At 41.1% G+C, this 13,926-nt stretch overlaps 2 protein-coding genes across 2 annotated transcripts in view; one reads left to right on the top strand and one right to left on the bottom strand.

The window, feature by feature from the left end:
• gulp1a (GULP PTB domain containing engulfment adaptor 1a) overlaps positions 1 to 13,926 on the bottom strand; it is a 350,639-nt gene that overhangs the window by 313,243 nt on the left and 23,470 nt on the right. The window lies entirely within an intron of this gene.
• The window catches only part of cps1 (carbamoyl-phosphate synthase 1, mitochondrial), a 42,861-nt gene continuing 33,555 nt past the window's right edge, over positions 4,621 to 13,926 (top strand). Inside the window, exons 1-9 of the mRNA XM_077002291.1 lie at positions 4,621 to 4,844; positions 5,410 to 5,519; positions 5,918 to 6,062; positions 6,304 to 6,393; positions 6,754 to 6,810; positions 6,979 to 7,071; positions 7,178 to 7,267; positions 7,670 to 7,798; positions 8,386 to 8,492. Of these exons, the coding sequence (XP_076858406.1) occupies positions 4,737 to 4,844; positions 5,410 to 5,519; positions 5,918 to 6,062; positions 6,304 to 6,393; positions 6,754 to 6,810; positions 6,979 to 7,071; positions 7,178 to 7,267; positions 7,670 to 7,798; positions 8,386 to 8,492 (929 nt within the window). The 5' untranslated portion in view covers positions 4,621 to 4,736. The remainder of the gene's footprint in view (positions 4,845 to 5,409; positions 5,520 to 5,917; positions 6,063 to 6,303; positions 6,394 to 6,753; positions 6,811 to 6,978; positions 7,072 to 7,177; positions 7,268 to 7,669; positions 7,799 to 8,385; positions 8,493 to 13,926) is intronic.

The raw sequence follows: 13,926 nt of genomic DNA, 5'->3' as shown, positions 1-13,926 counted from the left end.
GAACACTGCTCCTTAAGGGTGTTGCAGAACGTTCCGGGCCTGCAGCACGTAAAGCTCTTCCCACACTGCCGGTGTGATTAAAAAGGTTAAAGCTAAACAAAGCAAACCCTTCAGTCATGGGCTCACTCTGTGCATCCCTGCAAGGGTCCCCGAGCCACCTGATCTGCATCTTCTAAAAAGAATTATTATGATCTGTCTCCACAGCTCTATTCGATGAGGGCATTGCCCATCATAACTCCTTCCTCATCAGATCACTACACAAACAATCATCAAAAGGAACACATATATTAAGAAGAAATAGCATCAGGGTAAACATAATTTTAAATACTATTTAAGTGGCATTAGCAGTTGCTCACACTCAGGACACCTTTGAGCTCAGACGTCCTTGGTATGCAGACAGGAGTGTAAACAGCAGACTGTAATGTACATAGAGCACATTATGGGTAAAGGGTTGTCAGAATATATTTTTTGGTACAGACTGACCACTAACTACTAAAACTAACATTACTAACTCTAATACATTTGTGTATTCCTTTAGAAGAATTTATAGTGTTATATAATAACATAGATTGTAAATAGTGAGCTCATATGATATTTGTGAGACATTTGACATTTTCCTATGTGTGAAATGAGCTAAGACTGAGGTGAACACTCCTGAATAGCTTGGAATGTTCTAGAGCTCCACTGACTAACTGTGGATGGAGACGCGTCTTACTTTTCCTCTGTTGCCATGTAAACAAATTCACTAGCTCAGGGTCGCCCCCTTGTGTTGACCACAATTTCCTGTGTAGAATACCACAATATATACCACAATACACACTATCTTGGCCAGTCTATCAAAAAAATTAGCCAGTCTATTGAATTACAGCATAAAGTACTTTTAAGGTTTGTTAAGCCTTTCATATTAACCAGTAAACATACGGGTAGACTGGAACTTCTTGCCTAACCTTAACCGTGTTTATAATGCATAATAACTTGTGGGTATAAACCTACATGAACAGAACATGGACACTCTTGAACCTATGCTGGACAGCAGGGAAGAACTGACACCAAGTTCTCATGAAAGATTTAAAGGAGCTCACACGCCAGCATCCAAGCCCTGCTCTGTGTGAAGATGACCGCAGCCGTGTGTCTTTTCAAAGCTGCTCAACACAGCCCTTAGAAATGTGACCAAGATGGCCGTGGTTATTTTCAGCTCTCCTTGTTTATAATTTGAGGGATCTGACAGAGAGGCGGTGGTTGCCTGGAGTGGATGTCCTTCAGAAGACAGTGAAATGAGCTTCCTCTGTTACAAAGCTGAAGCCCAATAGTGTGATCCAGTCAGAGGCTGGAATATTACACCATGCATTTCAGAGGCTTTACGTGGTCTCCAGTCACACTGTCGTTTTCTCTCTTATGGCCAGCATCGTTTTCAGTACTTTCCAAATGTTAAAGTTCTGAGAATAGAAATGAGGTCCATCATCAAGTCATCATAGCGCAGACACCGTCCCATGTGGTTTTAGTGTCTTCTGTCCCTGTGGGTTTGGTGCCGGTAGCAGGACTCAGGAGCTATAAGGCAAAAGATGAAGAATAATTAATTTTTTTTAAGCAATGTTAGAATTCTATACCATTAAATGGTGAAGGGATGTAAAACAATGTAAATAATAATCAAATGTAAAGTTATTTACAATCAAGCTATTGTTTTCATGCAAAAGCATACTAATAATTATGAACTGTATCACAAATGATCTCAGGACATAAATAACAGGACATGGTGATGTATAGTTCACAGCTGAGGCACCCTTAGACAATCCACTGTTGAAAGACCGTTTAGAACTATGAGCAGGTCTGACCAACACCATTTAGTCATTCATGGTGAGGCAGAGTGAAGCACGCTGTATTCTGTGAGTCCAGATCCATCCACTAGATGGTAGTTGTGTGTTATGTCTCTGCTCCGTGTATGTGTTCATTCCAGTCCAGTTCTTTTTCAGCTTTCAGTCATCCCTGTCCACTTTGCTCCATATTCCGTGTCGCTCTTTGGGAAAGCCGACTAGCCTTATAAAAGGATGTGTCCTGAGCGAGACTGCAGACGCGTTGTTAAGCTCTCCTGTGTGTTTGTTGAGATACTCTGTGAGACTCGTTGTGTGATCCATGCGTGTGAACTCTGTGCACGTGTGAGATGTGACTGTCATGTCCTACAATCGTGGGTGTGTGGACTGTTTGGCTGACTCTCCTGGATCACTACAATTTTGGTTCCTGTGATGGACCGCTGGTGTTTGTTTGCATACAGTTTATGTTAGAGTTGAGTGGATTTTAATGTGGGTTTTATTGATTTTGCTGAAGTTATGCATATATGTATATATAAAACCTTTGATTTAATACATTTATTTGGGTCACAGTAACACAACCACCATTAATACATTTCCTAATTTATCAATCAGCTGTTCAATGACCAAAAATGTGTAGGCTGAAGCCAAAACTTATCGTAATTCCCATTTTTATATTTATAAATCAAACAAAACTGTTATATTACTTCTATATTTACTAGGTATCCTACACTATACCTGTTGACCTGCTGATGGTTCATTTACCACTGTTGTGTCCTCACTGGCTATATGGGGTCGTAATGTGTGTGTAAATGTGGTGACACTTTTACAACCAAAGGAGCGATTGATTTATTATCAATGACATTTACAGGGTCATGAACAAAAATCTAAGCTTAAATTATATGTTGTGGAAAACTTATCTAAGAATTATAATAACAGCTTATAAAATATTATATTGTTAAAGTCCTTCACTGAAAGATGTAAGAAGACATCATCAAAACTGGTATTGATGTCAGTGTGAAGGAGGTGAGAACAGCTTTGTGCGTGACATAGCTGCAGTTCTTGGAGTAATGAGGATGTCATAGAATATGGTGCCACGACTGCCAACACAACTTAGGGCCCCCCTAGTTTTCAATGTGTCACATGACTAGCCAATGGAATATCAGGGGCGGTGTATGAGAGGCCCGTGGGGCGTGTCTATCTGAACACTGGTGCCAGGCCACATTATTCGCCCCTAACCTGTTCCCTCTGACAGACTGCTGGATGCAGCAACTACATCCTCCAGGCTCAGCAAACTCCTGTATAGTTGTTAATCCCACAGCCCCACTGCCCACTGTGGCTCCAGACTACTGTGAGTCTGCGGAGTTGCTTATGTAGAAACAAACTGCTTCACTACAGACTAGCCAATATTCCAAAAAGTCTGCTACATATTTATAACATACTGTGGGCACTCCACTTTAAACTTAAACGGAGCCATCAAAGCCCATATACTGCATGACATTAACTCCCCAATGTGATTCTAGGTATACTGTACATACATTTTCTCAAGTGCATATGTCCAGTCCACACGTCCCAGCTCTCAACGGGCCTGTATGATTCTTTTTGTTTGTACTTTACTCTACACTCTGTCTATTTATCTCTTCTTTTTATTGTTATTTTATTTGTTTCTTTTATTTAAACACTTGGTAACAGTGCATACTGGTCCCTGAAGTAGTTTGCAGTGTAGTGTCCAAATATGCGACAAACTTAAGTGATACTACAGTCACACAATTGTTCTATCCACTTGTTAAATATTTTCCAGTCATTGCATGACAGGATGCAGTAAACCATGAAGACAGTGCTGGGTCAGTACTGGAGTATTTGATGGGAGCCGTACATCACCTGGGGTTTTGTTGCATACTGGAAAAATTCCTTTAGTCACATATTCTTATGCGAGTATCATGTTTAGGCTATTTTGAACACAGTCTTTGCCTTCATGGTGGGTAAAGTCCATTTAACATGCTACATGTTAGATGTAGCCCGGATGTTGTCTACGTGTCAAAATGTTTGGATCAATATATGCAAAAAAAAGAATGATTCAATGACTCGAAGGAAAACACTACCAGTGCTCATAGATACATCTTCATTCTATTTTTGTTAAACTACATTTATGGAACAGTTCACACCTAGCTACCCAAAATTCCCATAAATAAATTTCATTTTTCTATAATAGGGTCTATGCCATAATCTCATGTGTAACCTTCCGGTCACGCCATCTGCATTGAAGGCTTGAGTGCGCGCCTACATCTGGTATTACGGTACCGGTATTTGACACAACGCATGGGGAAAATTTCGCGCAATTTAAATGCAGAGATTGGAAAATACAATATGAAATATGTCTAATAGCCTCATTGAACACATCATACTGAGGTCGAATGCACCAAAAGAAAATGTGCTAAAACATTTGTTGGAAATTCGAACCTTCTCTGTTAAAATGTATTTATTTTCAGACAAATCCACTATGTTTACCACGCTTCGATTCCATACAAAATACGGGTAGAGATTGTTATCACTTTACTCTAATGAGTTCTTGAAAAACTCGTTCCACCATATTGAAAAACTCCTGGAATGGAACTGCGGTAAAAATGTTTACTGGGTTCACAATATATCAATTTTTGAAGCTCTATAAAGCAAATTAAACTGTTACAGTTGTTATCACTCCACTACTTACTGTTATTATTATTATTAACATCAGCAGTAGCAGCAGTGGCATGAGAATGAAGACTTTTATTTTGAAGTTGTCGGGCGTCGTGTGCGGTGCAACACGTAAAGGAGTCCTCACTCCCACAGCTTCACAGTGAGGGCACATGGTGCGCCTCTCGGACCCTCAACACTTCAACATATGCGTAGCAGCGCCACGTACTTACAGGCAATTTCAAAACAAGTCATACAATGACAAAAATCCTCACTGTGTCCACGATCCTGAGACAGGGGTGGCTGAGTGGAAAACGCCGCTCTTTGGCTGGATGGAGATCCCACACCCGCGTTTTCAGCGTCCAGGTAATAAACTGAAGTATCTGATGCATCGATAAGGTGAGGATGCCCGTCCAGATCACCGACGGTGGTACCCGGTCACTCACGTCCACCCAGGGACCCGTGTGGGTCGGTTAAAGTATTTTAGTTAAGCGTGCTTGGGTAGATCTTCACCAGGGAGACACATGCGGCTTTGGCGTTTGTGCGCCTCAGGTGTGCCAGGATCATCTGTCCTCCCGTCGTTTGTATTAATTAGCTATTAGTAAGAAATCCTGGGAGTTGGTTCGGATGTGTGTGTGGGTTCTGGGCTGATACGCCGGTGTGTGTGCGCGGACTTGCGCTCCCGCCTCGGTCCGGGCTGATGTAACATCTCATCATTTCCGTAATGGTGGATCAGATGCATTCTCATGTCTCCTCAACACGTGTTGAAGCACCTGGCTGGCAGCACGTGTCTGAACAACGTGCACTTTGTCAATAAAAACTCAAATAAAATAAATGAATCGATGACTTTGCTGTGAGCGTATATCTGCGTTTTTGCAGCTAACGTTAAAGTACCAGCCATTTCTGACGCTCTCTTATTTTCCCATTACAGGCCCAGACGGCACATCTGGTTCTGGACGATGGCACCGTGATGAAAGGTTACTCCTTCGGCCATGGGCGGTCATCAGCTGGAGAACTGGTTTTTAACACAGGACTTGTGGGGTGAGGGCACCTGAGTTTCCTGGACCTTGAAAAGCACAAACCTGAGTAACTGTAGTTGGTCACATTTGGAAAATTACCAAAAAAAAAAAAGATTATTCTTCAACACATGAACTTTGTCTGTATAAGTGAGCCAAGTAACTCTGACGTTACACTGCAAAGTCTTTCTCATTTGTCCCCCTATTGTTCAGTCATCAGTCTTTCCAGGGTTGCAACTACATACTTTCTGAGGTGTATGCAAACATACTATCAGCGCCCCCCACACTTCACCCCCACCCCCACCAACTCGGCAAATAATTTTCTGGCATCGATTTGGTGCCCCCTCTAGTGCAGCGCCCCTATGCGTCGCATACGCTGCATACCCCCTTTTTGCGCCACTGAGTCTTTCTCTGTGCTTTCAGGTATCCCGAAGCTCTGACAGACCCCAGCTATAGAGGTCAGATCCTGACGCTCACTTACCCCATTGTGGGTAACTATGGCGTACCGGACACACAAGTGTGTGATGAACTGGGCCTGAGAAAGAATGTGGAGTCTGATCACATTCAGGCAAGACTGCGCAGCACTGACATCACCTAGTGACACATTGCGAGATCGGTTTATTATCCCAGTCTAGTCAGAGCTTGAGTATTTTAGACGACTGTGTGATTGGAGCCAGTGATGAGTCTTGAAGGCCAGGGTGTGGCACCGTGTCTTATTCCTTATTTTTTAGGAAACTGTCAATAGATGTAATGAATTGGATTCACATGGTCGTGTTGTTTGAGTGTTCATGAGACGGTGCTGTTGGCAGGTGTCGGGCCTGTTGGTGCAGGACTACAGTCATGACTTCAGTCACTGGAACTCGGTGAAGTCTCTGGCACAGTGGCTACAGGAGGAGAAGGTATGTACTGGAGATAACCACACCTGATGGGTGTGGGAGAAGATCTCGCACCACTGCCGTGCGCACAATCAAACTGCCGCTTGTGTGTGAGATAAGATGCCACACTGCCATGATCAATGTGAGAGATGTCGCACTGAAGTTTATCAGTCATATCAAGATTGACCTGCACATGTTCAATGAGTGCGTGTGTATGCAGGAGGGTGCTGTAGGGACATTGCGCTACCTGTTCTGCCAGTGAGGGGTGGGGTGTACTAAAACGTACTCAAACGCCATCCCAGTGTGAACCATCTGAAATGGCCTAAACTGAAAGTTTTTAAAAATGTCTTTGGGTCCACCATGTGCCTGCTGCTTGTTTTGAAGGTGCCAGCTCTGTACGGTGTGGACACTAGGATGCTGACCAAGATTATCCGAGATAAGGTATTATTGTTTATTATATTATTATTATAAGGTATTATTTATTGTATTTACATTATTATAATGTATTAATTATTTTAGTTCAGACTTTTACAGCCTGACTGCACATGTCACTCCTCTTCGGTTTTATGGTACAGTGTGAATAGTGTTTTTTTTTTTCTTCTTCATCAGGGAACAATCTTGGGGAAGATCGAGTTTGAAGGGCAGCCAGTAGAAATAACCGACCCAAACAAGCGTAATCTGGTGGCCGAGGTGTCGACGAAGGTAACAGGAGCTCAGCAGCTGATGATGATGAGGATGTAGTTATTTGTACGTGTGTTATGTATGAAGCTGCACTGGTATCTGTAACGAGCCTCTTGATGCTTTCAAGGAAACGCAGGTTTTCGGGAAAGGCAACCCAATCAAAGTGGTGGCTGTTGACTGTGGGATAAAGCACAACATAATCAGACTGCTTGTCAAGGTAGGACCACATAATCAGACTGCTCCAGGTAGGGCATCATAGTCAGACTCTTTATGGCAGGGCATCATAGTCAGACTCTTTATGGCAGGGCATCATAGTCAGACTCTTTATGGCAGGGCATCATAGTCAGACTCTTTATGGCAGGGCATCATAGTCAGACTCTTTAAGGTAGGACTTTATAGTTACACTGTAGGTTAAGGTAGAACATTTGTTACTGTGGGCTCCTGAGGCTCTTCAGAAGGTGAGTTTTACTGGTTTGGTTCTTATTCAGACTGGATAAAGATTTATAAATTGGTATTCACTGATTATTTTTCCCCCCTTAAATCTGACAGACTTTATATGCATTGCAGAGACAGTTTGTAAACATTATTGCACCAATAAACTGTGTGTGTCCTAATTTAGCATGGTGCCGAGGTGCATCTGGTACCATGGGATCAGGAGCTCCTCAGTCTGGAGTATGATGGCCTCTTCCTCTCCAACGGACCTGGAGACCCGGCTCTGGCTGAAACTCTAATCCAAAATGTCCGCCAGGTACTACCTACTTTGTACCCAGAGTTCCCAGCTTCATGTAGACAGCCGGACAGATTTGCAGGTGTATTGCCCTTTTAGACAGATGGACACATGATCTTGTTGGATTGATTTATTAAAATGTGTAATTTCCTGAAAATGGGAAAAGGTCTTCCGAAGTGAACCAATAAAGAATTTTTATTATCGGAGCAGTTCGGTGTTTGATATCCAGTACAAGTAGAGCCAAACCTAGATCTGAAGGCATGACTCGGGAATGAGGAGGACGGAACTACCTGATCTGAAGCTCACGTCACCCACACAGACGCAAGTCAGCACGAGTTGGTCTGGACCAATCAGAACAATCAGCAAAGAGGCAGAGTGTAAAACGGGGACCAATCAGAAACAACAAAACCAGGCACCATGGAAACGGCAGTGCCAGAAGGGGGAACCCGTCACATCTCCAGATGCAGATGTAGCCATAAGTGTTTGTGATCTTGCGTTGCTCGGGTTACTAATGTAGCCCTGCGTTCCAGTCAGGACGTGTAATTTGTGCCGTGAGCTGTAACTGCTTCGTGCTGATCTGCTCGTGACACGTTGCCTTTGCTTGTCAGGTGCTGGAGAGCGACCGTCCAGAACCCGTGTTTGGGATCTGCATGGGGAACCAGATCACCGCCCTGGCTGCAGGGGCTCGCTCCTATAAACTCCCCATGGGTAACAGGTACCGTCAGGGCAGCATGGCCCGTCTGGAGATCATGTCACCATCTTTATATAGAACCACTGACGTGTAGGATTCTGGTTGGTGGTGTAGAGAAATATGTGTATGTGTGTGTATATAATATATATACAGTTGTGCTCAAAAGTTTACATACCCTGGCAGAATTTTAGCTTTCTTGGCCTTTTCTCAGAGAATATTAATGATAACACACAAACCTTTTTTCCACTCATGGTTAGTGGTTGGGTGAAGCCATTTATTGTCCAACCACTGTGTTTTCTCTTTTTAAATTATAATGACAACCAAACACATCCAAATGACCCTGATCAAAAGTTTACATACCCCAGTTCTTAATACTGTGTATTGCCCCCTCTAACATCAATGACAGCTTGAAGTCTTTTGTGGTAGTTGTGGATGAGGCTCTTTATTTTCTCAGATGTCAAAGCTGTCCATTCTTCTTGGCAAAAAGCCTCCAGTTCCTGTAAATTCCTGGGCTGTCTTGCATGAACTGCATGCTTGAGATCTCCCCAGAGTGACTCAATGATGTTGAGGTCAGGAGACTGAGATGGCCACTCCAGAACCTTCATTTTGTTCTGCTGTAGCCAATGACACGTCGACTTGGCCTTGTGTTTTGGATCGTTGTCATGTTGGAACGTCCAAGTGCGTCCCATGCGCAGCTTCCGGGCTGATGAGTGCAAATTTGCTTCCAGTATTTGCTGATAACGTGCTGCATTCATCTTTCCTTGAACTTTGACCAAGTTTCCTGTGCCTTTGTAGCTCACACATCCCCATAACATCAGCGATCCACCTCCATACTTTACAGTAGGAATGGTGTTCCTTTCATCATAAGCCTTGTTGACAGCTCTCCAAATGTAACGTTTATGGTTGTGGCCAAAAAGTTCAATTTTGGTCTCATCACTCCAAATTACATTGTTCCAGAAGTTTTGGGGCTTGTCTCTGTATTGTTTGGCGTATTGTAGACGAGACACTTTGTGGAATTTGCGCAGTAATGGCTTTCTTCTGGCCACTCGACCATGCAGACCATTTTTCTTCAGGTGCCTCCTTTCTGTGCATCTTGAAACAGCCACACCGCTAGTTTTCAGAGAGTCCTGGATTTCAGCGGATGTTATTTGTGGGTTTTTCTTTGCATCCCGAACAATTTTCCTGGCAGTTGTGGCTGAAATTTTTGTTGGTCTACCTGACCGTGGTTTGGTTTTTACAGAGCCCCTGATTTTCCATTTGTTTATTACAGTTTGAACACTGCTGACTGGCATTATCAATTCCTTGGATATCTTTTTGTATCCCTTTCCTATTTTATACAGTTCAATTACCTTTTCCCGTAGATCCATTGACAATTCTTTTGCTTTCCCCATGACTCACAATCCAGAAACGTCAGTGGCTGGATGAAAGATGCAAGAGTCTGTCTGGATCCCAGAAACTCACTCAGCTTTTATGCACACACACTGATTACAAGCAAACAGGTCACAGGTGAGGATATTACCTTTAGTAGCCATTCAAAGTGGAAAAAAGGTTTGTGTGTTATCATTAATATTCTCTGAGAAAAGGCCAAGAAAGCAAAAATTCTGCCGGGGTATGTAAACTTTTGAGCACAACTATATATATATATATATATATATATATATATATATATATATATATATATATATATATATATATATATAATGTATATGTGTGTATATATGTAATATTTATATGTGTATATATGTAATATTTATATATATATATGTATATGTGTATATATATTATATGTATATGTGTATACATATAATATATATATATATATATACACACACATATAATATATATATGTATATATATATTATGTGTATATATATATATATATATATATATATATATATATATATATATATATATATATATATTAGTGGTGGGACTTTAACGCGTTAATTTCGATTAATTAATTACAGGAAAATTAACGCACTAAAAAAATTAACGCATTTTAACGCATTTAACGGACGAGACACTTTTGCACCGTGGAATGTTTCTCAGTGAACGAGTTCCAGACATACAGATTATATGGACCAGATGGAAGTAGGCTACAAACAAAAATAGTGTTATTTACACTTTATGTAGGAAGGAGTTCGCTTATCACAGGAGCACTTCCACCCTTCGTTACCACCTCAACGCAAAACATGTTGCGGCTAAAGCTGGGCGTACACTGTGCGATATTTTAAATCGTGTACTCAGCTCCAGCTCAAACTGTACGACTAAATCGCAGGGAGAGTCGGCTCGTGGAGCTGCTTCAACAGTGCGATACTCTCACGAGGAGCGATTTGAATTTCACACATGTTTGATATTCTTGCGACGCTGCGATTTCTGATCGGGAGTTGTGAATCGCTCCTCGTATACCTGTGTAAACTATACGATGCACGACACGCGATTGAGCCGAAACGAGTGAAAAATCGGCTGAAAATGGGCCAAAAATCGCAGTGTACGCCCAGCTTAATGCGCAGGTCAGTAATGATAACTTAGCTGCTAAATGTATTCCTAATACGATAGGGTGACCAAACGTCCGTAATTCACATCCTGTGAGGAAATGTCCTGGTTTTTAAATTACCTTCATTGGACCATTAAGACTGGATTAAACTTTCGCGAGTGGCCGTAGCGCGCGACTCCGCACACGTTTATACATGACGCGTCACATTATTTGTGTTGTCCGCTCCCTGTGGTCGAAGATAAAGACTTACAAGAAGCGCTGCGAATTGCGTCAACTGATGCAAGTTACGAACTACCGTCCAGGGGTGAGTTTCCTAAAACGTTCTTAGCGCCAAGTACTTCTTAACCTCGTACGTAAGAATGAGGTAACGAAGTACTTGGCGCTAAGAACGTTTTGGGAAACTCACCCCAGAAAGACAATGTCGAAGAAAATCCAGCAGCTGTATGATGAGGAATAGGAAGTAAAACAGGTTATTGTGAAGAGCGCCACAAATGTGGCTCTGACTGGGGATCACTGGACCTCTGTTAGCAACAAGAATTATCTTGGTGTGACAGCTCATATAGATGATGAATCTATAGATGATGAAGATCCAGTCATTTGCTTTGAGCATGCAGAAGACCACTTCTAGGCACTATGGAGATGCCTGTGGCAGAAGCCTGGGAAATTAAAGAAATTGCTAAAATGCTATTAAAAACATCTTCTGATTTACTTCAATTCTTCCAATATCCTGAGCAAAACTCCCAAAATTAAACAACATTTTTGATCAGAATTTCCAATGTTCTGAACTGTTTTCTGCACACTACACATATATTGGTCTGTGTAGTAGACTGGTGGAAAAATAAACAAGATGTTTAGTTTATAGTTTTTTAGTTTAGTTTATGATTATGTTCATTGATTCATTCATCATTCAAACTTAAATTAATATTTCTCATGTTAAATACTGAAATGCGATTAAAATGCGATTAATTTCGATTAATTAATTACAAAGCTTCCGATTAATTCGATTAATTTTTTTAATCGCGTCCCACCCCTAATATATATATATATATATATATATATATATATATATATATATATATATATATATATATATATATATATATATATATATATATATATATACAGTTGTGATCAAATTTATTCAACCCCCAATGCTGCGAAGGGTTTTATGGAATTCAGTGCACATTTGTAATTGTGTTCATAATGAAATCTTACAAGGACTTGTTAAAGAACTAAATGCAACTAAGATAGCATCAATTTTTTTTGTCATAAAGTATTAAATGGCCTTTTTGTGATTTCTTCATTGACACAATTATTCAACCCCTTTACGACTACCACTCCTAAGAACAGAGGTTCATTCCAGTGTTTTCCATCAGGTATTGAAAACATCTGTGGATGTCAACGAGCAGCAATCAAGCATGATAAGCACCAATTAGGCAGATTTAAAAGGACTGTGATACTCAGCTCCTTCTAGACATCTACTGGTGTGTTTCCAAGCATGGTGAAGGCAAGAGAATGGTCCCAGAAGACAAGAGAAGAGGTTATTGCTCTTCACAAGAATGGCAATGGATATAAAAAGATTGCGAAGTTGTTAAATATTCCAAGAGACACTATCGGAAGTATCATTCGCAAGTTCAAGTTAAAGGGCACAGTGGAAACATTACCTGGTCGTGGCAGAAAGAAGATCCTGACCGCGACTGCTGTGCGCTACCTGAAGCGTAATGTGGAGAAAAATCCCCGCGTGACTGCTAAGGAACTGAAAAAAGACCTGTCAGATGTGGGCACTGAAGTTTCAGCTCAGACAATAAGGCGCGCACTGCATAACGAAGACCTCCATGCCAGAACGCCCAGACGCACCCCCTTGCTGACTCCAAAGAACAAGAAAAGTCGACTGCAGTATGCCAAAAGTCATGTGGACAAGCCACAAAGGTTTTGGAACAGTGTACTGTGGTCAGATGAAACTAAATTAGAACTGTTTGGGCCAATGGACCAGCGCTATGTTTGGAGAAGGAAGAACCAGGCTTATGAACAAAAGAACACCTTGCCTACTGTGAAGCATGGCGGGGGGTCAATTATGCTTTGGGGCTGTTTTGCTTCTAATGGTACAGGAAAGCTTCAACGTGTGCAGGGTACCATGAATTCCCTTCAGTACCAGGAGATCTTGGAGGAAAATGTGATGGAGTCAGTCACAAACCTGCGGCTTGGGAGACGTTGGACCTTCCAACAGGACAATGATCCGAAGCACACATCCAAGTCCACTAGAGCATGGTTGAACATGAAAGGCTGGAACATTCTAGAGTGGCCATTGCAATCACCAGACTTAAATCCAATTGAGAACCTCTGGTGGGACCTAAAGAAGGCAGTTGCAGTGCGCAAGCCTAAGAATGTGACTGAACTGGAGGCTTTTGCCCATGAAGAATGGGCTAAGATACCCATAGGTCGCTGCAAGACACTTGTGTCAAGCTATGCTTCACGCTTGAAAGCTGTCATAACTGGAAAAGGATGTTGTACTAAGTACTAAAAAATAATGTCACTAGGGGGTTGAATAAAACTGATAATGATGTGAGCACAGTAAAGACATTTGTGGTTATTCCATCATAAATATTATGTTATGTTTGTCTAATTTATAAGTGCCTCTTTGATATAATTGTAAATAAGATGACTAAAATGATCAAAATCAATGTCAAACTGGCCAAAACACTTTATTTCAGTGGGGGTTGAATAAATTTGATCACAACTGTATATATATATATATATATATATATATATATATATATATATATATATATATATATATATGTATATATATATATATATATATATATGTATATGTGTATGTATGTATAAATATATATGTATATGTGTATGTATGTATAAATATATATCACTACACATACATTAGCTGATTAAATGTTTTTATTGATCATTTTATGTATCTCTGAACATGTCAGTTTGTGTGCA

Source organism: Brachyhypopomus gauderio, chromosome 4 (assembly GCF_052324685.1).
Source record: "Brachyhypopomus gauderio isolate BG-103 chromosome 4, BGAUD_0.2, whole genome shotgun sequence".
Classification (NCBI taxonomy): domain Eukaryota; kingdom Metazoa; phylum Chordata; class Actinopteri; order Gymnotiformes; family Hypopomidae; genus Brachyhypopomus; species Brachyhypopomus gauderio.
The sequence above is the reverse complement of the archived record's forward strand: the minus strand, read 5'-3'. Positions and strand labels throughout refer to the sequence as shown.